Raw genomic sequence first — 22,429 nt, forward strand, 5'->3', positions numbered from 1 at the left:
CGCCTACAAGGCGCGTGGCGTGCCGGTGATATCTAGCGCAGATATGGAGTCGGGATTATTGATAGTCACGCATCTGGTCAGGTGAAGTTGTATTACTACATGTACAATATAATAATCTACAGCACAAGTGTGTCTGCTTGGGTGTGTCCTGTAGTGGTGTTCAATTCACTAAAATGTATCTAAGCCACTTTCTGCTAATGTACCCATTTATATACTTAAACACATAAAATACATACATCTAACAGAGGAACCAGAGGCCTGTCTGCTTATTGAGGAACAGATTTTGATACAGGCATATTTTAATATAAACCTCAATTTTGAACAACTAATATGTACAAAAGAACATTAAAACCAGTGGCTCACAGTGCAACACCACCTGGCTACATTTAAATTAAAAAAAAAACGGTGGGAGGGGGAGTCATGTGCCCCTGCAAATCCAGCATGTACTGGGGGGCTAACAAACCGAACACTGCAATAAAATAATCTTGGCAATTAGAAATACAGTGGTTTGAAAGGGCTGAAGAGCCAAAAATGAATCAATAGAGGAGCGTGGAACTCTGGTCTGTGCCTGCATCTTATTTTATTTCATTTACTGGTAGAAAACAGGGGCTCCCCCTTCAGTCCGTTTGAAGAGCGCACTGTACATCAGTCTCCAGCTCACCAGCAGTTGTAATCGTTCCTGTGGTTGCGGTAGCCCTCTCCCTGCTTGTAGTACTCTTCCCTCCAGGGGTAGGGGTCCTGTGTGAAGTCCATGGTGGGGGGACGCGGGGCTCCCCTCCCGTGTGGAAAGCGCCAGCCGCAGGCCAGCCCCCGAGGCTCCAGGCCATGCCTAAGCAGGCCCCGGGGCCCGTTGGAGGGCATACTCATGCCCAGGCCCTGCCCGCGCCCATTGACGCTGCCCACTCTGGGAGGGGTTGGCAGCAGCCCGGAGCCCTTGGGGGCCTCTCGCACAGGGTTTGCAAGCTCTGGTCTCGGAGCTGTGGTGTTGGGAAGGGGAGCCGAGCAGCCCTGGGTGCCGGCAGTGCTGCCCAAGCTGCCCGGCTTCACCCCTCCCTGGGCAGTCACAGAATTTAGGGTGGCCCCTGCCTGGCTGTTAGTGGTGCCGGCCGCTTCGTTCCCGGCAGCGGATGAGTGTCCCGGGCCAAGCGACCCGTCCTCCTGACTGGTGGGAGTCCCAGAGGTCGTGCCCACCTCACCCACATGGCTCCAACTGTGAGGTGGCCAGTCATCCCTGCCGGTCACCCCTCCAATGGGGAAATAGGACATCCCTAGGGAGGGGGGGGGCACGGGTGGAGCCACGGGGCCCTGCTGGCCAAGGGCAGCTGGGGTGGGAGGCGCCACCAGAGGTAACGCTGCAGGACCTGGCATCGCATTACACTGATCCAGTGGACCACACAGTGACGCAGTGACAGGCCTTAGGGTATCTGTCCCGCCAGCGCCCACATTTGGCAAAGGAGGACAGGGAACTGGAGGATTCAGAATCACGGCCGCAGCGGGAGGTGCTGGGGTCACATCTTGGCTTGCAGAGGGTACGAGGTTGGGAGGGGGGGTGGAGGAAGCCAGACTGCAGTCCTGTCCCTGGGAGGTGCCGTAGGGGGAGGCGGGACGAGTCTGGGCGCCGGACGAGTTGGAGCTGGGTGTGGGCAGTGGCACCGGGCACAGGAAGCTCTGGTGGGGGTTGACGTTGAAGGCCCCTGGTGAAGCTCCGCCCACCTCAAAGTCCAGTGGCGAGCTGGCAGCCTGGGCGGAGGCCTGGAAGTGGCAGATGGCCGTGTTCAGGGCGTCCATGTCCAGCTGCTCCGGGGAAGTGTCCCGGGCTGGCTCCTCAGGGAGAGGGGGGCAGAACTCCTGAGAGGGGGGCGGGGGCGGCTGCGGCAGCAGCAGCTCCATGCTCTCCTCCTGAAGCTGTGGGCCAGGCCTTTCGATGGGCGGGGACTCCTCCTCAGAGTCCAGTGACATGTCCTCCTCCTCCACGCACTCGTCCTTTGCATCTTCTGAGGAAGACAACAGTACATCAGACCCTTGCACCGATCTTCAGCAAGCTGAAATTGACCCGTTTGCGTTAAGCATGCAAGTAAGGCTCGGCAATTGATTACCTTTGCCTGCATCGCGCTCAGACTCGGCAGGGTGCTCGGCAATTGGCACGTCTTCCTTGCCGTCATGGAAACCGATGAGGCTATGGAAGCTGTTCATGATGTCATCCATGGTGGCAATGACGATGCCGTTGTTGGAGTAGTGGGGGAACATCTCAAATCGGCGTTCTTGCATATCAAAAACAACAACAACAATTTGTAATTCAATTCAATATAACGCCTTCCACAAGTGTCATGCTAAGGTTCATGAGAAGGGTGTGTGGTACATGAAACAGGCAAAGCTTCAGTGCTTTATCTCTAGTGAGGTTTGGGAATCAATCGTCATTATCACAATGCCGTTGTCATTTTACAGGTCGCAACTACAACAAAGTTCAACCTTCAAATATCACATCCTGCTCTCCAATTAGAGACACACATACACACACACACAAATGCTGACTCTGGGTCAAAGCACAAGGTCAGCCCTTTAATAGGCCTCTGGACCTGTTTATGGGGTTAAGGGTTTTGCTCAAGGCCAAACGGTGGTATGATTACTCTGCCATACACAAGATTCAAGCCAATGAGCTTGTAGAGAAAGGCACCTGCCACCCAGTGTGATGGCGAGGTTGGGGGTCCATTCCCTTAACCATTCGACCTCCCCTACTTTACTGATACGGTCACATTGCTAGTGGTTTGGCCCCACGGCAGAGCACCTGTGAGGAAGATGATGTGCCGATGCTGCGTGTGATGAGCCTGCAGCCTGACCAGACAGTCGAGGTCCGGGGCGTGGCGGGTTGGACCGTCGCACTCGTGGTACGGCAGAAACTCCACCAGGTGTCTCTTCTGGTAGGTGGTGAGCAGGTTTAGCAGACTCAAGGCGTCGCCATTTAACCTGTCATGGGGGGGGGGGGGGGGGGGGGGGTGGGGGGCGTCAAAACAAAGCCACATCCTGTCCTCCAGACTAACGAGGTAACCTGGCTGTCAGGTGAGCCTATGATCCCTTTCAGCTAGCAGTCTGATATAAAATGCAATGGTCTACTTATGGGTACACCTCGATTTTATTAATGAAATATATATAAACCTTATATGTTAAATATTGTGGGGCACACCCTTCCCCCCCCCCCCCCCCCCCCCCGTTTTTACATCCCCTGCCCACAGCGATGGACAGCCAACCTGCCAAGTTCCTTCAGCTTCTTCTGGCTCTTACAGTGAACCTTCCACTGCCAGATGTTGTCCGGGCTGCTCTGCTCCTCCAAGAACTTCAAAAAAGCCTGAAGCTTCTCTACACAACAGCCAAAAAAAAAAAAAAAAAGGCATTTATACACACAGCTACCGGCACACACGTGCTGTCCTGCAACAATTTCTCTAAATCCATCCTGCATTCCTTGGACTCCGGCAGCTCCAGCGCAAGCATGCGCCAAATGCCGGCTGGGGGGTTTCTAGACTTGAGGACGGCCTCTTTCCCCTGCACCGCAACTCACCGTACGTGATGAAGTCTGGGTTCAGCACAAACTCATCCGACACGATGAAGCCGCCGGAGATGAACAGCTCGTTGTACGTGTGGTTCTTCACGTCGTCCAGACTGTCCACTCCGGCAAAGCTCACCGATGGCAGCTTCTTCAGCGAGACCAGCGCTGGGATCTACGAGGATATTCACATTTCTAAGCATCAATTTCAGGGTTTTGTGTTGCATTGTGTCATTGTTCAGGGTTATTATAGTATTATTTACTGTTAGCCAGTCCTTATTGTCTGATGTTTCTCAGTTATTCTTTGATAGACTTAACTGTAGGTCAGTATGTATGTGACTATTCATCTCATTTGTATGCAGTACTAACATTTGATCGTAGGTCTCTAACCAGTCTAGCTAGCTGCTTGCGCTGAGGCCTGAAATTACCTTTGTTCTTCCGAAGCCACCATGTGGGACGCCGATGTGTGTGCACGTACCTTGTGAACGTGGGCAGCAATGTCCTCATTCTGGATGATGATGAGCAGCTTGTCTAGGTTGTTCTTGCTCTCCAAAAAGCTTTGGGGGTTACACTCTGCATTGCCGAGCCTCATCAGGTACTCCTAGAAAGAGGTTAACAGCACACTCAAGGAGGGCTAAAAGCGAATGGCTAAAAACAAACATGGCAAGGTAACAGACTTGCATCGTCTGTATGCCCCCCCCACACAATCCCACAGTATGCAATTAGTCCTGTCATGCACCCGCCCCGTGATGAAGGCCCCCACACCAGCAGGGGAGGGATAACTTCTTGTCACTCGATTCCACCGTGGGCGACACTGCAAATCGCTGTAGGTCAGCGACACAGAGTGAGCCATCTGTGCTGCGCTGTGGGTTGTGTCACGTCGTGGCCTCGGGGGGGGCCCCAGGAGGCAACGGGGGCAGTCAACGCCATGTCCCACAGCCAATGAGGCGAGACCATACATCTCACACATGTAAACGTCACCGCAACGATTTAACTCCCCGGATTATACAAACGTCACGTTTCTGAAACCTTTCTGTAATTCAATTAAAAAGCATCAACGATAAGCAGGACTCAACACCATGGGGAGTTGAATGAGCCGTTCATCAAAACGCAGCTTCCGCTACAGATATGGCATTTAAACAATTAGCTTACATAGTTTGATACATTTGATTGAGACAATAGCAACGGATACATACGAGTCCTTCCACGGATTCGTTTGTGCATGTATGGACAGGTTGATCATCCCTCACAATAAAGGCACGTGTAAGGAATCTCTAAATTTGGCTACTAATATGACAGAAGTATACACTCATATATAGTTTAATGCTTGAAGTATATCACATGAAGCTGGGAAACTCAAATTAACATATCTATTACGGGTGGAAATTTGCTGAGACGTCCCTAGTCAATATTGCATGGAGATTTGCTGGTCAATTCAATATGTGCTGCACTTTTCTTTTGCTGAAGAGTAGTTCAGATCTATAAAGACAAGGGCTGCAACAGTAAACGTGTGTCGTGAGGTATTCAGTCACATCGGAACACACACTGAAAACACACTTCTTGACATAGGTGGAACCTCACAGCTACGAGTTGGTTACGGTTAGTGTTGGAGAGCATCATGTAAGTAGTTTGGGAAATTCTGGTTTAAAAACCATTACCTGGACGAAGCATCATTTGTATCGCAATCACCCCCCCCCACCACTAGGACACAATCACACAAAGCTAGAAAACAGTATAAAGATAAATTTGAAATAATAATCTATGTATCTCTGTATAACGGCATGGGTGCTCAGTAGGTAGCACTATTGCCTTCCATCTCCAAGGCTGGGGGGGGGTTTGGCTCCTGCCTCTTTACTGTGTGTGTGTGTGTGTGTGTGTGTGTGTGTGTGTGTGTGTGTGCAGATAAGATCTAGTCCCATGAAGCAGTTTTCTTCTGGTTTTCTACTCTGGTTTCCTTTTGCAGTGCATAGATAAGCAGTTAGACTAACTGCCATCAGTAAACTGCTCGTAATGTGTGAGCACACATGCAACCCATACGCCACTGGCAGCCCATTCGGCCCATAGACTGCCCTGTATCTCAGTCAAGAAAAGTGCGGCTTTACCGCCACATCTATCATATGCAGTACACAGCATACAGTGACACAAAATAACGTTCCCCAGACCGCAGCGCTATATATACACCTTAAGTACATGGACAAACAGGATAAGAGCAAAGGAAAAAGAAAACATGTTAGCGCTGACACACAATGTAAAAGTAAACAGTGGTGGAATGTTAAGAATGTGTATGTCTGCGCTCCCACCATTACTGTCTGGGGCAGTGTGATGCATATCCATGCAAATAATCTATACAGCACCGGCGAGTATGACGACATCAAGCAGGTTAATCCTTCCACAAACAAGATTCCAAAGAGAGCAGCTACTTTCTTTCACTGAACCATAACTGACTATAACGTCAGAATCCAAAGATAACACTACCTGGTGAGGAGGGAAGCCCTTTGTTCTTCAATCAGATGCATATCAACAACCATTTCTCGACAAAGCTACGTTTGAGTGTGCGACAGGCAACATACACACTGCGGATGACCCGCTCACACATACACACACACACACACACACCTACCTAGATTCAATTAGAAGGGTCGTCTCCTTTCTGTTCAGATTAAGCTATTGCTGAATCGGCTGCCTGACGACTCTTATTTAGCTCTACTGCCAAGGATGATTAATGCGTGGCTAACGCTGATTGGCTGCATCGTGAAGGTTCAAGGCAAGTACATTCAGAGGGAAGATCTGAGTGTGATGGAACGTGACTGGCTACGCTTCCGTGCCGGAGCCGTGCAGCCTCCCGCAATCCCACTTGTCCGCACGTTCCCCTGAGAATTTCCCAGGCTGCCGCGGAAAGGCTGAACTCGGTATTTCACTCAGACGGCTTATTAAAATGCTACTTTTCACCCATCGCTGAATGCTTTACACTGATTGCCAATGTCTTCTAGGATAACACTATGGTTCTCTTGGCTCGCTTGTGTTTTTAAAGCACTTCGCAGTGTAGTACTTACTAATTAAATAACGGCACAAGCTTCAGTATATCTTCATTCTCATGTGAGGATGTCATGAACTCCCCAAATCACGCGGGTTTCCCTCTGATTTCCTCACTCAGCCCAAGACCACGCAAGCCAGCTGATATCTCCAAATTGCCCCAAGTGTGAGTGTGAATGTGGCCCTCGATGGATGACATCCCATTCATGGTGGGACAAAACCTAGACTGTGACCGTGTACTGGATTACCGATGGATAGAATGAAATGTAAACCATCCAATCAGCTGAAAATCAACACCAATGTACCACTTAGCACAAATCTTGTACTTTATGTGGTTTATGCGGGTGTTTTAATGAAGCACCTACAGACTTCATCTGTGTACATACTTGAGCTGCCGTCTATAAACGAGAGCAACGTCAACACATTCCACCAGCACTTCATAGCAATGAAACCAAGTGTGCCAGCCTTTCATAAGAACGTGCGTCATGTGACGTCGTCACACCGCGCCCAGCTGACAACGCCAGTGCTCCGCTGACTGGGCTTTCGTTAAAAGACCTTCAACATCAACTGACAGAACGATCTCTGGAGCAGAGCAGCAAAACGCAGTGTCAATTTGCTCAGAAAAGCATGTCGTAGCCAGAAAAATGACTCCTTATTTGACACAGTTAATTATGAGAACGTTCTATCGTATACATGCTCAGAGACAGGCGGCCCTGCCGAGCTAGACCTTAATAACTCCCAATTCATAACTGATCTGACTGATTCTCTTTCTATACAGTGGTAATTAAACAAAATGACTAACCCTTTCAGAATTTGCTGTGTGTGTGAGAGAGAGAGAGAGAGAGAGAGAAAGACCGACCTGCTTTATCCTCAGGATCACTGTGATGCACGCTGGTCATAAAAAACTACGCAAAAGAAGTCTGAAAAAGCCCCCGGTCTGTTTGACGGAATTCACGCTGTACCACCGGTATGCTAAGGTAGGTTTTAATGGTAATGCTGTGACTGCACCGATGTCACATCAGAACTCACCTTTATCTCCACGCATACGTCACTCTCCTCCTGCGAGTGGATGTAGAACTTAACAGTGTTCTTGCGGACATCCTTGATGATCTCCACCAGGCTGCTGAACACCTCGGGCTTCAGTTGGCTGATCAGGCAGCTGATAGAGTTGGGTCCGGAGCCGTGGGCCGGACCTGAGGCGGGTTCCACTGCCGGGGGGACGGGCTCCGGCTTGGCAGCACTTCTGTTTGCTGCAATTACGCCATCGTCGTGCCGGGTCGGCTTGGGCGGGTCCGGATCCGGCTTCTTCGGGACCCTGGGCACTTTCTGGACCCGCGGGGGCACTTCTTGAGAGATCTGAGGTAGACCTTGATGCCGCCGCCGCGGGGGCGAGGTAGTGAGGGGGCTTGGCTGGGAGGAGAGAATGGGGGTGGGGTCTGGCGGAGGAGCAGAGACGGTGGGCAGGAACAGGGACGGTGGAGGTGTGGGGGAAACTGTGAAGGTGGGCTCAGGACCCGAGCCGCACGGAGGGGTACGTGTCCTTCCCTGAGCTGCCTCCGAGTTCATGACGCGCGTCATCTTCTCACACAACGCACTGACGTAGCTCTGCACGGGCACCGGCGGCACATAGTCCGAGACGTACTCAGAGAAAGGCACCATGGCCATCCAGGAACTGGGCCGGTGTGCCAGGGTAGACTGGTCAGGCGTGTAGCGGACGCGCTCCCCACTCAGGAGGCTGTGTATTTCTGTGGAGAACTCGCCCAGCTCCTGGTCAAGGATGTTGTCCAGCCGATGGAAGGCCGCCTTCCGGCCCGGCGACAGGCCCTCTGCCCACTCGTCTCCCACTTCGGCGTCCGCGTGGTCGTCCGCTGCTACCGCCGCCACCGTCTCCGACAGCCCGTTGCGCGTCCCTTCGGCTGGGGCATGGTCAGACCCCAGCTGGGGCTTCGGGACATGGGCTCCCGCTGCATCATCGTCGTCTTCACGTTTTTAGAACAGCAGAGAGAGAAACAGTTTAAGATGGACCAGACTTCAGAGTGAACAGAGAACACAAGACGGTAAGGGAAGGGGTATAAGGGGATAGCCTGCAAAGCGCGCGCGCACGCACACACACACACACACACACACGCACGCACACACACACACACACACACCGCGCGCACACACAAACTTTACAGCAACCTTTTTTGAGCCAGAGACCCTAAAACAAAAACGAATCAGACCTAAAGACCCCTTACCAGGAAGCTGTAATCCCATAACTAAGAACTAATAACCAGCTGGTGTTAACACTTAATACTGATCCCCTGTACCTGCTGTACAGATCCCAACCCCACCCCACAGCATTCTCAGCCGGGTGCACCAGACCAGTGTATAAGCTAACCGATGATCTGGATGCCACCACACCATACCAGAGGTCCGCCATACCCGTGATGGGAATGAGATTCCAGGGGACATGCTCGTCGCCGGGCGGCTCGGAGGCGCGGGGTTGCTGCTCGCCGATGGAGCATGGGCTGAATGCCTCGGGGCTGCCAATGCCGCCGGCCGCGGGCTCCTGCACGGGGATACGGGCACATGGTGAGGCACCGCAACCAAGTTCCATCAACAGATCGACAAAGTCAATCTATCGAATCATCCTCGGCCGTAAACATACACAACTGAAAAAGGATGCCCAGACTGGGACCCCGGTTACCTGCACATCCAGTTCCCCCTCGGCAGTCGCTTGGTTCTGAAGATCAGCGTGGTGCTGGGCAGGCAATCCAAGCCGGGTCAGCAAGTCATACTCGAGGGCCTCCCTGCCATCGTCCCCGGCTGGTCCTCCTCTGCTCCCCGCTGACCTCGCCGCATCCACAGGATCATCCTTCTTCAGGTACGCATCACGGACCCCCATGCTGTTCATCACTGTGGCCAGTTAAAGGTACCTGTGAGCTTCACGAGCTGACACGATGTCCCACAATCCTCCTCTCCACCCGCCCCCTTTACGCTCAACCACGAATCCCGGTGTGGGAAGATTTTCACGTTAAAAATGAGTGTATATTCTGATGTCTCGCTCAAGGTTGTATACAAGGTACAAAAAAAAAGAGAGAGCAAGAGAAAGACACAAACACCGAACAAGAGAGAGACAGACAGACAGAGACAGAGGCACAGTCACGTGAAACTCCTCACCTCTGCTGTGCTCCCCATTGTCCAGGAAGTCAGCCCTCAAGTACTTGACGGCACTTTCGGCGGCCGCCTGCTCCAGCTTCCTCTTGGGGGCACGGGAATCCCAGACGGCCTCCTCGGGCGCATCACGGCCCTCGGCTGCCAGCCGGCCGTCCCCCTCAAAGTTCCTCTTGCACATCTGGATGAGCCTGAGCAGCTCCTTCATCTTCTCGGGGTCGTTGTCGGCGCTGGTGGCCTGCGGCCCGTGGGCGCCATTGGAGCGAGCCGCCACAGCCGCCTGCTTGCCGTCGCTGGGCTGCCCGTCGGAGCCCTCCCAGTCAGACACGGGGCTGTACTCGGGCGGGCAGCGGCCGCTCTCCATCATCTCCTTGGCCTGCTTCACGGGCAGCAGGTAAAAGGACGGCCCGTACAGATAGGCCCGCAGGCAGCGCTCGCGGTTGTGCCCCCGCCAGAGCATTGGCCGCAACTTGTGCACCCCGTCCAGGTTCTGCTGGTACTCCGTCATGTAATAGAGGCGCACCTTCCCTCCGCTACAGCCGCTCAGGTAATCACGGGCCTGGCGCTGCACTCCGGCAGCGAGGTCCGGCGGCGGGTTCAAGCGCACCTTCATCAGAGCATAATGAAGGGCGGGGACGAAGGTGTCCAGCTGGGGCATGACGGGCTCCTTCTGGCCAGAAACCAGCGTGTCCTGGGCTGTGGGCCGCTTTGACTCTGGGTGAGGGAAACGGCCATGAGGACCAGTTCCCCTGCGTACATCTCTGAACGAGAAAAGCGGTCACTCACGGAACTTGGCGACCCCCCGGGGCTCTTGAAAGACGAATAGGGCCTGCAGAGACCTCGTGCGGTCGGCTCGCCGGTCTGTGGGGAGGGCACACAGACTTAGGTTTGCGTGAGAACACAAAAGGGGGGCGTGCGCTGACGGGGGGGCCTCGCGGTGGAGGACGACTGACCTACCGATGGAACTGACCATCTGCGCAGAAGATAGCAGGAAGAGGAAGCCCCTATCCAACAAGGGGTTGACGAGAACCTGGGGAGTGAAAGCCAGTTTTAGGGGCCGTAATTCATATAGAGGTCAACCTTATTAGCCAATGATCTTGTTTTGAATCTAAGTGACAGGGAAGGGAGTACTGTGGGGGGGCAATCAGCTTTCAGTGCCCCTGGCGCCCCGCCCCTGTATACACCCCTGCAGGCTGATGTTTAATTCCAGATAGCGGAGTTCTTATTCAAGAGTGGACAAATCACCATTCTCTCCCTTTCCAGCTTCTGGAGGAGACCTGACAGGCCCGATCCAGGTTTGCCTCTATCCACCACTTCGAACAGGCTGCAGTACATCCCGCTCTTCAACACTGAAACACGGGAAATGGGGGGCGGAGCTTACTCGGCTGGCTTTATTCACACGACAACCACGAAGTCCCCCCCTCCCCCCAAGGTGGTTCAAGGCACCAGCCTCACCTTCTCGCACCCCGCAGTAAGTGTCCAGTGAGAAGAGAATGGCTGGAATCTTCCGCTTCACCTGGTCGAGGTCCATCACCGTGCCGATCTCGAGCTTTTCCGGACTGTTCCGGCAACACCAGACACAGGGAAATACTTCAGCATGGCCGAGCAACAGATTTACAACAACTTTATAACACACGCACTTGATGGACCAGAATATTCCCACATTCTACTGGAGATCAAGGAAAGTCTTCAGTATGGGAAGAAGACAGTATTGAAAACAGCCAAAATGTCTACTACTGGAGCACCAGGAGTGTTTCTCAATAGCTAGAATGCAAGGATCGTATTTGTGGTCTTGGCAAAACCAAAGAAATTCCCTCCCAAGATTCAACTTGGGCCGCAATGAATCATGGGATCGGCCTTGTTTGGCAAGGACGCAACCGAGGCACCCTTATTATTTGAGGCGGGGCAACAACGGCATCCGGGGATTTTTACCATCCTCGGTACTCCTATTCTTGAGTACTGGACTTGGCCTTCAGCGAAGGAAGATGACTTAAAACGGGTACGGAAGAACGTAAATACGGTCAAGTACGCATATTGAAAAACACCCTGGGTCTGGGATGATGCATATCGGTGGAAGAGACTTACAGCTTAAATGGAAGGAAGGGGCACATGTGGGACTGGAGGCAGACGTGGTGGACGGTTTTGCCGCCGTTTAGTAGCTGGCCGCTCCACACCGTATAGCTGCACTTGCCTGCCGCATACAGCAATAAACCCATTGGCACTTTGTAGCAGAATACAGTAAAAGCCCAGAAAAAAAAAAAACATTAAATCTGTACCTTTCGGTCCGTCAGAGACGCCACTGATTGACCTGAGGAGCAAAGACAGACCGTTAGACACACTGGCATCCTGGGTAAAATAGGAGGCTTTTTAAAACAAGCAAACAAACAAACAAACAAAGGAGACACCTGATGGGGGCCATGGGTTTAGGGGGGGGCGTGCCCTCTTTGCCTTTGTAGAGGAAGGACACCACGGCGTACGGACACACATGTCTGGGGCGCGACTTGATTTCGTCAAAGGCGTACTCGTAGAAGTATTGCTGTCGGGAAAGGGCAGGGACAGAGAGATGGGGGGAGTGATTTTAGCATGAGCAGCTTCTCCGGGAGCCAAACGAGGATAAAAGGTGGCCAGACGTTAACTTCCTGGCCGTCGCCTGCATGTCTCGGCCTTTCCTGAGCACACGCCGCCCCGCTACGTACCTGCGTCAACTCAAATGCCCGGTACGACCGCAGAGAGGTGACCTTGGCAGCGTTCTTAGAAACATGACAGTCGAACTTGGGAGTGGGGTCCAAAACATTCTTCGATATATTCTCATATATGCTCTTTACCTTTCCCTGAAGGAAAACAAAGCGTGCTTTAAGAAATCACTTGTTGTCCTTAAATGTCTCTAAAAGACAGAGACTCAAACTCGTCTCAGTTACGGCTATAAAAATGAACAACAAACATGCACGTTGACACTGATAGGTACCTTCATAACTTTAAAAATAATAATCTCTCCAGAGGCACCGGGGTCGAAAGGGTTCATCTGCAACAAGTCTGAGTACTTGGAGAGATAAACTCCTACAAAGACAGGAACAGAGGTGGACAACACAGCAGGGTTAGGGTTACAGCCAGGACAGGACCCTGGCGGAATGACAGCAGCAGTGGCAGTTATCATGGTAAAAAGAGGTTTGAGAGACACAACAAATCACCAGGGTGTATTTATCTGGGCGGGGGAGGGGGAAAGGTCTCAAAAAAAAAAAAAAAAAAACAACCAAAAACAAAAAAACAAGCCAATGACAGTAAGTTAATGTAAACATATGTGCAAATGAACATCGGCTATGCTGTGTATTAACTTTCAACATGACTGAACTATAATAAATGTATAGTAAGTCGGTCTGAGGTCTTCAGCTGCCAGATCCAATATGGCCAATACTTCAGCCTAGGAATACAGACTACATTTTTTTTCATATCCAGAACCAAACACTAATATTAGCATAAACATCCCATAGATACCGACTGAATGAGCTCCCCAAGATGGACAGTGAGTCCCACGATGGGCATGGAAAAAAGATGCACGGACGTTCACCAGGACTAGCCGCACAGTACAGTCCTTACAGAGCAGATGAGCAAGTCACTGCACTCCCACAAGCTCAACAAAAAGGACAGTCTTACTCATCGCCACGGCAGCCACCTTCGGCTAGCTAGTCAGCTGTAACCTATAATCATAACACAATATGTCTGTAATAAATTATCAGAAACTTTTTATGCCTCACATGGTGCCCTGCTTCCATATGCTTCAACACAATCCTAAACCGGACACGCTCCGATAAAAATATTCAAAGCAAAAATAATGGGGACATATACACTATTTTCACCAACCCACTAATAGACGAGCGATTGCTCACTCACGGACAGGATGGCTTTAAAGTAGAGGCGAAGGCCCAGGCCGGCACACTACCCCCCTCCCCCCAGCTGGTGGAGAGAAGCACAGCGCTACGCGGCTAAAGCATTAGCATTACCCATGGCGGGGTTCCCCAGGATGCTGATCCTGCTGTGTCCCACCGTCAGGCCCTTCTCGCAGACGGAGTGCAGCTGAAAGCAGAGGAGAGAACACGGGTTAGAAAGCAGATTTAACACCTTACAAGTCATCCTGCTCTGGTACAAACCCGAGCACACAGCGCTTCACACTTCCCCCATGCTCAGATACATATTCAGTGGATGTAAGGGTGCTACAGAGCCAAAGGGGTTTGGTGTGAGGCTGGTTTTCCACATAGATGGAAGCAAACAAAGCAACACATCAGAGGGCCAATTCACCTGAACCACATGGTTTGGAATTACAGGAGGAAACCCATGCGCACACAGGTGGGCAGAAATGCGACATAACCGTGTAATTCATTCATAAACTAATAAAACATACGTATATGCACACCGCATATACATACATGCAGACATATACATACACGTGTATAATTTAATGACATATATAAGGGTGCTTATGCAAGCATATTTCACATCAGCTGACATCACCAGATATGCTATGTAGGCTGCCCAGTGTGCTAACTGGGGTTTGGAAAAACCGAGCAAAAGCAGGTCAACAGAAAGTCAAGATCAACTTCAAGACAAAATCCCAGGTCTGAGGCAGGCGTGATGCAAAAGATCCGGTTATTTTGAAAAGTTGGGAAGCGCAGATAGTGGAGTCAAAAAGTCAAGAGGTCATTCGGAAGTGTACGGTGACCTTTGGGAAGTACTGAAGTGGTTGGGAATGCTACTGGTACATGAATTTAAACAAAAAAAAAATCTTTAAAAGTTGTCGACTATGTGCAAAATTAATCTTGACCAATCAGTGTAAAACATATGGCTGTGTGACGTGTCACTAAAAGTGTAACCACTTATAACAGTATTAGGCCACTGTATGAGAAATCTAAGCATGCATGCAAAGTGAATAAAACTAATCTAGCATTTGGAGAATCTCCTCCTGCCTCTTTAATAATTGTTTAGTCTAAGCTATTGAGATGCAGTTTTTCCACCACAAGGATCCAACCACAGGTGTGAGTCGATAACATGACCCTTGGAAATCCCACATCCCCACTGTTGTTTATACACTGGCAGTGGCACTGAGATTAATTATAAGACGCTAGGTGTCACCATCAACAACAAAATCACCTTTAATGCTAAAGTCTGCGAGAAGGAAGTAGGTTACTCTCTAAAATGATTAGAAAAATATTCAAAATGACAGCTGTGGGAAAATCTTATCGGCTTAAAGTTGCCAGATGTAACAGTTCTTGTGTTATAAATATAATTATACGCTCGGAGGGATTAGGTGTGTGGGTGGCTGGCTCATCCTCTGGTCAACGGAAGGACCTTGGTGGGTTAGCAAAATTGGATACCCAAACTTGGGAAATTAAGGAATGGGTTCAAAAAGAGCATCATCTGTACTTTATCAAGGCCTTTTTTCTTTAATGAGCACACAATAAATCTAGAAAGAACGAAAGGATGACTGTATAGAAAAGAAGTCATATGGAGCTTTTCTACTGCCACCAGTACCCTAACCAGGCCCCAAGTTGTACTGAGAAATGGTGGTTCTCCATTGCAAATTATGCAAGCCGTACCAGAGCCGCAACTGCACAGACAGGGCCCCGCTTACCAGCAGGACCGAAAGCGTGACTAAACCAAGCTGGGTGCGTCACCAACATCTGACTGGTCGAAATGCACCCAGTGCTTTGCGTTTCGATTATCTGAAGGAAAGAAGCATATATTCTATATATTCATTATTAGTAGTATCGCACATCGCGATATACCGATGCATTCCTGATAACTCGGAGCCTGAACGGAATAGATTCGTAATGCAAATTTGCACACGTGAATGCTAATTCTACTAGTGCTTGATACTAACACAACACGACGATTTTCTCAAACGTGCTAGCGGAAATTAGCGCATAAAAAATAGTGATGTACACCGTGCGAAGAGTAAATAAGCATCTCTTCGATTAAACGTCACTGTTGTTCTCCAAATCCAGCAACGCCTTTACTGAGCTAACCGAGTCTGAGGTGGAAAACCAAGGCAAGCTGGAGCCGAGCTGGAACCGGTCTCTCTTCGCGGTACGGCTCGGTTCCTGTACGCCAGTGGAAAAGCACCAATACAGCAAGCAAATACTACGCCCACAAACAGCAAAGTCCCTATAAGAGAGAAAATGAATTTAAGAGCTTGGCTAAAAGCCCTGAGATATTGCTCTTACACATGTAACCTTGTTATAAAAGTGAATAGCCAATGCATTAAGTAGTTTGGTGGGTGTCCAGAAAAAATATAGGTAATAGCATAGGTGTATAAGATAGGGAGGATCTCCTCTCAATGGTGTGCATCCAGATTGGTTGTCTAAAGTATCGGTGCACCCTTGGCAGAGATGAGGGACAAAGGACTTCAACTTGCCGGATTTGCATTATTATTTTTGCGTGACGGCTTCTCACCAGCTCCCAGAACACACCCATGAGTCACTCCGATGGGTCAACCCACCTTGGCCAGATCTGGCAGAAGGAAGCAATAAGATTCTGACAGCTCCTTGTCCGTTCGCCCATCCTGCTTGAGCTCTCTCCTCTTCTCAATGAACTGCAGATTGAGAAGAAAACATATCGCCACCCTCAAACCTCAACATTACAACACATAAATCACGAGAGGCTCGCAAGCTGTAACTTATTTACAGAAGTGAAACAATCCAAAAAGGCAGAAGGGAAGGGATACGCTACAAATACAGGGTAAAACATTTAAAACAAAAAAAAAAAGAGATTTTATGAAATTCTTCTTACATCCTTCTCCAGCAACTCGCTGTGAACGAGCCGGGCCTTGGTGTAGGAGAAGGTCCCAGCCGAGGTGGTGTCCCGGTAACAGGAAGAGAGAATCTTCACGAGGTCTTCGAACTCACGGGACCCGGTGGCAATGTGCTGGAACAGGGCTGCAGGATAGCAGAATGGGGTCAGTCTGCAGTACTGACACCATGCAGGAAAACAAAGCAGCAAAGTGCACAGGGGGGGGGGGGGGGGGGAATCCAGAGCCAAGTCAGTCACATCATAACCATGTAAACCAGGGGTGGCCAATCTTATCCAGGAAGAGCCGTTGGGTATGCAGGTTTTTGCTGCAACTCTCTAATTATATTACTAATCAGTGGGCTGATTGGCTGAAGAGTCCTGACACCTGAGTTTGAACAGCTGACCTAAAGGTTATCCCAAAAGCTTGGATACCCACTGGCTCTTCGTGGATAAGGTTTCCCAGACCTAAACATCTGTCTGCCTCATAGTTTTAATCCTGCCTGTTATGGTACGCAGCTCCACCACTTAGCGCTTTTATAAATTCAAGCGCTAACAGGCCATTAGTGCAGACGATCAATCTAACACAAACTTATAGATTTTTAAGATGTGGGCAGACGGCTACATGCAAGACAGTAAACAGACCAACTGTATCCCTAAAATGCCAACAAAAAAGGCAGACTTGACTAATGGTGATATTTTTCTACGCCTTTTGTAGAAGTTCAAAAAATGCAAACAATGTGAAGTCAGGGAATACTATTGCTGCAGTCCTGACCAAAAACTTAACGTGGCAAACATGGTAGAAACAAGGATTTGCACTGGTGCATTGTCTGACATTCCATCATCAGCGCTAAAGAGAAAATAATCCATAGAAAAGCATCTGAAACTTGTTCTGCCCCAGGGGCAAACTTTGATGCTTTTAAAGATTAGTCACTAGACATCGTCCAAAAAATAAATCTCTGAGCAAACATCTTTGTAAAAAATGAAATTCATCGACAAAGTCCCTCCCTCTTTCTCAAACAGACAAAAAAATACAGAAGGAAAACTGCACCCACGACAAGTCCTGCAGCGTCCAAAGTCTTATCTTGTCCAGACAACAGGCTGTGGCATCAAAAGGAAACAATGTCGATTACAGTAAGCCTGTGAGCCTGACAGTCAAACAAGGTACAAGGGCAAAAAGCTCTCCTCTTTCTCAGTGCTACAAGAGGTTCATTAAAGTAGTAAAATCAAAAGTCACACAGTTCTAAACAACTCATCCAACATGCCATAGAAAGTGAACTGCTGCTTAAAGGAAATTCATTGGATTTATAAAATTCAAGGAACCACAGCAAAGACACCAAATTCTCCCCAGTAACTGACAACAGCTGTCAGGCCCTCTCAACAATGGCGCCTTTATGCTTATATCTCAGAGAACACGGCACGTCACTATGCTGATCTCTGCTACACACTAGCTAATTTAAGCAATTTATATCGCCAAAAAATCCCCAGGTGTTCCAATCACATCATCAGTCATTTCATTTTGAAAGCAATTAAATCCACAGGGAATAAAAACATATGTGACAAACTAGCACTCTGGGAACTATATCATTATGGTGGAAAACTTTTCTTAACTATTGATTTCATTGTTTTATTCAAGAACTGCACCACCACACCCTAATGACTACAATGATGGTGCTTTTCAATGCACACTCCACACTCATTACCAGACAGGCACCATAGGAAACCACGGTAGGACGGTATGTGACACTCCTACTCACCACATCTCATCCCATTCTCAAGCATGGGGAAATTAACACTGTTGAAATAGCACCAATAATAACAAGAATTTGCATTCAACATATCAGGCTCAGCCCATTCCGGGCAAAAAAGAACTGGCAAACCCAGTCACGTAACGCAATCACTCCCTTGTGTGCCTAGCCTACCAACTTCTCCCGCCAGAAACCAGGATGCTATCGCCATAGTAACTAATACTGTTCCAGGACGACAAGTTACACCGGACACTCCTGTACAAACACCCAACATCACCTGCACAGAGTGTGTCAAAGTTTGAAAAAACACTGCCACATTTAAGTCAGCATCCACGCAGCAGATAACTTAGATTGTTTTTGCTTGGGAAAGGGTGATAATCTTTCATAAACAAGGTCCTCTAAGTATTTTGACATTTAATCACAACATAAGCAATCATTGCCTGCAGTGCCACAATATCAAAAAGAGCATTTTAAAGTTTGCTACTAAAGCAACACATGTTCAGTCTGTGGACAATGTGATCAGCCTGAAAATCAATCATCAAGGGCTTATTTACCGGTTGTCATAAAGTACATCAGAGTTAAATGTGTTATTGAGGACAACGGACCGCCTGGTCTGCATGTCAGAAAGCCAGGTGCTCCAGCACGCCTGAACACCACAGGTCAGGACATAAGCACACATTTCTGAAAACCCTTCTGAAGACAGAGACTTCCTTTAAAAGAAAACGACCATCTGTGCTTTCATCTATGCAGATTGTGAAAAGGCCTGCTCTTCTGTCATTTTAAAAATAAATGCATCTAGAGGGAGACTACAGGGGTAATTAAGGGGGCTCTGGGTACTGCTTAACGTGCTTATAAAAGAGAACACGCAACATTCAAGAGGGAGTCAGAGCAGAGAGACACTTAGTAACTGGCCACATTTACTGAAATAATGCATTTTTGATAAATGAGTGAAATCAAGAGAGCAAAGTTATTGCCAAAGCTCACTCCACTTCCCAGGACAGGAAAGGGTGACCAAACGCTGCAAATGAATGGAAAGTATTGCTGGGTACTCAGAGATGGGTGTGGCCATCCATCCAGGGTTTGATATCTTATGACAAGGCAGCATACGGAGCAAGTAAGTTAAGGGGAAACCATCAGTGCGCAAGTGTTGGGGAGGGTGGCCAGGTGTGAGGGAGAAAGGGAGAGTCGTAAGAGGTAGGATGAGACACCTCATGGACCACCGATAAGGTCGAGCCGGTGCCGGGATAAAACGGTACCATCGTCCTCACGTGGGGGTCTCCTCGGATCCGGCGCATCTCTTCAGCTAAATAACTCACCCCTGACGTGAAAGCTAACTACTCAGGCACACCACCCCGGTGAGGCTCTAATAAAGCACCCAGAGAGGCTGCAGATGCTCCAATCTCCATCCAGGCACCGCGGCTTCCCGCAAACATGCATCGGCCGAGTAATGAGAGCAGGAGAGCCCCCTTTCGGGGACACGGGCAGGCTATTAAACGAGAATGGCCGACCTTTCCTTTCTTTATTCTTCCGCGGGATCTGGAAGTGAAGCCGCGGCGCCTCGTCCGCCGGTCTCTGCAGTGCCGCTGGGGACGCGGTGTTCCTCCGCCGGCCGGTGGGCTCCAGCTCCGGCGCCAGCGCTTCGCTCGCGGCTTGTTCGCCATCTTGGCTGGACGAAACCGCGACTGGCAACAAATGCCTCGGCACATCACAACTTTCGGCGGAGGCGTCCGCCCCGGCGGCCGCTTCGCCGCCTTTGCCCTCTGCTTTTTCCATTATCGACGTTCAGTGGCGGTTCTGTGAACGACGGACGAGCCGCTCGCCGAATCCGCGCTTTTTTATTTCTCTCCGCGGCCGCTGTTTATGGCTAGCCGCTGCTTTCCTGACCGTCTTCTCTCAGCCTGCCTCCGCCATTCTGCTTCTCTGACGTATTCCAGCTTCCTCCCCCTCCGACTCACACCGCCGTCCGACGGAAAGACGTTGTATTTATAATCTCGCTCTTGTGCAGCGCGGTGCCGCTGCGCCTCCCGGAGGCTGTTCGCGGTACCGCTTCAGTCGTCGTCCGCCTCCGCCTGAAACGTCGCTGCTGAGGGTTTCTAATTCTAACATTAAGATATACCTATAATTTAGACGTGAGTCATTTTAATCCAATACTATTAAGAACATTTTAGAAAATTCTGAAATTATTATGAAATGATACGGGGAGGGTTACTAGGCTACACTGAGTAGACTACTTCTCGATTGACTAAAATGTACAAAACTAAAAAGTGTATAACTGTCTGCAAACGATCGAGGGACAATGTTTTCACAAACGAGACATTGATAATGTGGAGCCTATTCATTTAGTTTTGCATTGTATTAAAATTTTCAGTCTAGGTGCTAAATATTTATGAGAATTACACCCACTTCAATAACTATTCTGTGATATTTAAGGAAATTGAATTACTGCCAGGAATCCGCTTTTTTTCACTCATTCAGGGAGAAAGGAGTGTCTTAATGCCAGTAAACATGTACACTTTGCAAATTAAAACTGGATGAGTGATATCCTTCTCTATCTTCTAAATTTGATTTGTGCCGTATTATTGGCGGCATATTGTGATTAGTTGTGATTCAGTCAATCGTGTTTAGTGAATATATCCAACACATTCACTTTGCTTCACTATTCAGCTATATACCGCATATCTATATTATATATTTATTATATATTTACATATAGCACGCGTGGAGAAAGCGCACATTTTCCTTGTATATGTACAATGACACTAAACGATATTCAATTCTATATGAATTTTACTTTTTCACTGGTTGTTTCCTTCACCTGGAATGGAAGGCTTTCAGAGGAAATGATACGTATGAAGCTTTACCCCTAAATACGTACGTTAGGGTGTCTTGTTTAGGCACCATATTTCCTCACAATGAATTAACGAAGGCGGGGAGACGAACAGCGGGGTTTGAAACAGAGATCCTTTGTCAACACGAGGTGACAGACTCTCTTGAGGAGGCTGTAAAGCCAAAGCGAGGGACTGTCTCCTGGGATAAGTGACTAGTGTGCGCAGCGCTAGGGCTCAGTTACCTTGAGTTGCATCAGAAACGTTAGGGATGTTTTCAGCATAACTGCCCCAGGTGAGCGTTTTGCAAACAGCTAAGGTTCAGCTGCCGAGGCAACCTCTATCCATTCTATATTCTAATACGAGATCGTATACACCGTAACAGCAGAACTGGCCTTGTTCATATACGCTCCCCATCCAATACTGTCTGATTGTGAATGAAGTCGTGTGCTGTATATTTGTAGGGATATTGCATTCCATTTGAAATGCTGCCTTATTGTTTGAGTAAAAGCTCACTAGCTCACCATCACCTCAGGTTCGTCCTCTTCAATCACCCTCCAAGAAACTTTTTTTCGCAGATGTTCTCTCTGATCAGTTCTCCTCTCTGTTCACCTTATCCAAAGCGCTCGTGTTTTTTTTTATACACGAAACAGCTTGTCTTACAAACGACTGCTATTTTGAAACACCAGAGATTCCTGTCAAAACTCTAAAAATAATTATTCTGTTGGAGGAAAAGAAGCCTCTTTTGCTTGGAAAGATCTGAGTGCTCGAATTGAAGCTTTGTTTTGCTATTTTCCCATGTCTGGGTTTTGTGGACTTAAGACAAAATACTAAAAGATGAAATAATTCAAAGACTAACAGTAAAATATGGACCCTACTTTTCATGCATAATAGAGAAATTGTGGAAGAGCAGATTTTAACACTATTCTAATTTCAAGAACAATTATCAAGTCCAATTAGGCTATCAGTACTGGGAGCCTCAGAACCAGTGTGATTTATTTAAATTAAAAAGGCCATAATTGCTTTTCACATGCGCGTCCTACACACCATTTTAAATACTATACAATTCAAATAAAAAAATTAAAATTTACTGGGGCATTAAAACATTGCGTCTTTAAGTGTTAGATTTTAATTATACTAATCGGTAACTTTAGTGAATACATATAAATGAACAGTTTCCCGCCAATGATTAGTTTTCCATCACTGCACATACTGTACAAACATATATGAAATGTTTGCTTCACCCGCTCATGTACGAAGGCTAACTGTCATCACCCCGACATCAGTGTGTTGTGGGTATGATGAGAGGCTGCGAGGCTCATGCACCCACATAAATAATGAAATAACATCTG

General features: G+C 48.7%; 1 protein-coding gene and 1 long non-coding RNA gene across 2 annotated transcripts in view; one reads left to right on the top strand and one right to left on the bottom strand.

The window, feature by feature from the left end:
• Positions 1 to 22,429, top strand: part of LOC125747984 (uncharacterized) — a 300,948-nt gene that overhangs the window by 213,106 nt on the left and 65,413 nt on the right. The gene's annotated exons all lie outside the window — the stretch shown is intronic.
• Positions 267 to 21,535, bottom strand: tasora (transcription activation suppressor a). Its single transcript, XM_049023652.1, has 23 exons — positions 19,761 to 21,535; positions 16,508 to 16,653; positions 16,218 to 16,310; positions 13,726 to 13,798; positions 12,693 to 12,784; positions 12,424 to 12,558; positions 12,133 to 12,263; positions 12,004 to 12,035; positions 11,813 to 11,918; positions 11,183 to 11,286; positions 10,973 to 11,076; positions 10,685 to 10,757; positions 10,514 to 10,588; positions 9,734 to 10,441; positions 9,261 to 9,469; positions 8,996 to 9,122; positions 7,601 to 8,550; positions 4,017 to 4,139; positions 3,554 to 3,713; positions 3,246 to 3,354; positions 2,786 to 2,964; positions 2,097 to 2,261; positions 267 to 1,994 (listed from the first exon to the last, which is right to left on the bottom strand). The coding sequence occupies exons 1-23, from the start codon at positions 20,023 to 20,025 to the stop codon at positions 658 to 660; spliced, it is 5,496 nt and encodes a 1,831-aa protein (XP_048879609.1). The 5' UTR covers positions 20,026 to 21,535; the 3' UTR covers positions 267 to 657.

This window comes from Brienomyrus brachyistius, chromosome 8, assembly GCF_023856365.1.
Source record: "Brienomyrus brachyistius isolate T26 chromosome 8, BBRACH_0.4, whole genome shotgun sequence".
Taxonomy (NCBI): Eukaryota; Metazoa; Chordata; class Actinopteri; order Osteoglossiformes; family Mormyridae; genus Brienomyrus; species Brienomyrus brachyistius.

Bases quoted from the DNA above. Each gene is read 5' to 3' on its own strand.
- tasora (XM_049023652.1), bottom strand. From the start codon at position 20,025: ATGGAAAAAGCAGAGGGCAAAGGCGGCGAAGCGGCCGCCGGGGCGGAC. The intron at 11,287-11,812 runs GTAAGTCTCTTC...TTGCCGGAACAG, and splicing joins CCCTTCCTTCCATTTAAGCT to TCCGGAAAAGCTCGAGATCG. The intron at 11,077-11,182 runs GTGAGGCTGGTG...CCCGTGTTTCAG, and splicing joins TTACTGCGGGGTGCGAGAAG to TGTTGAAGAGCGGGATGTAC.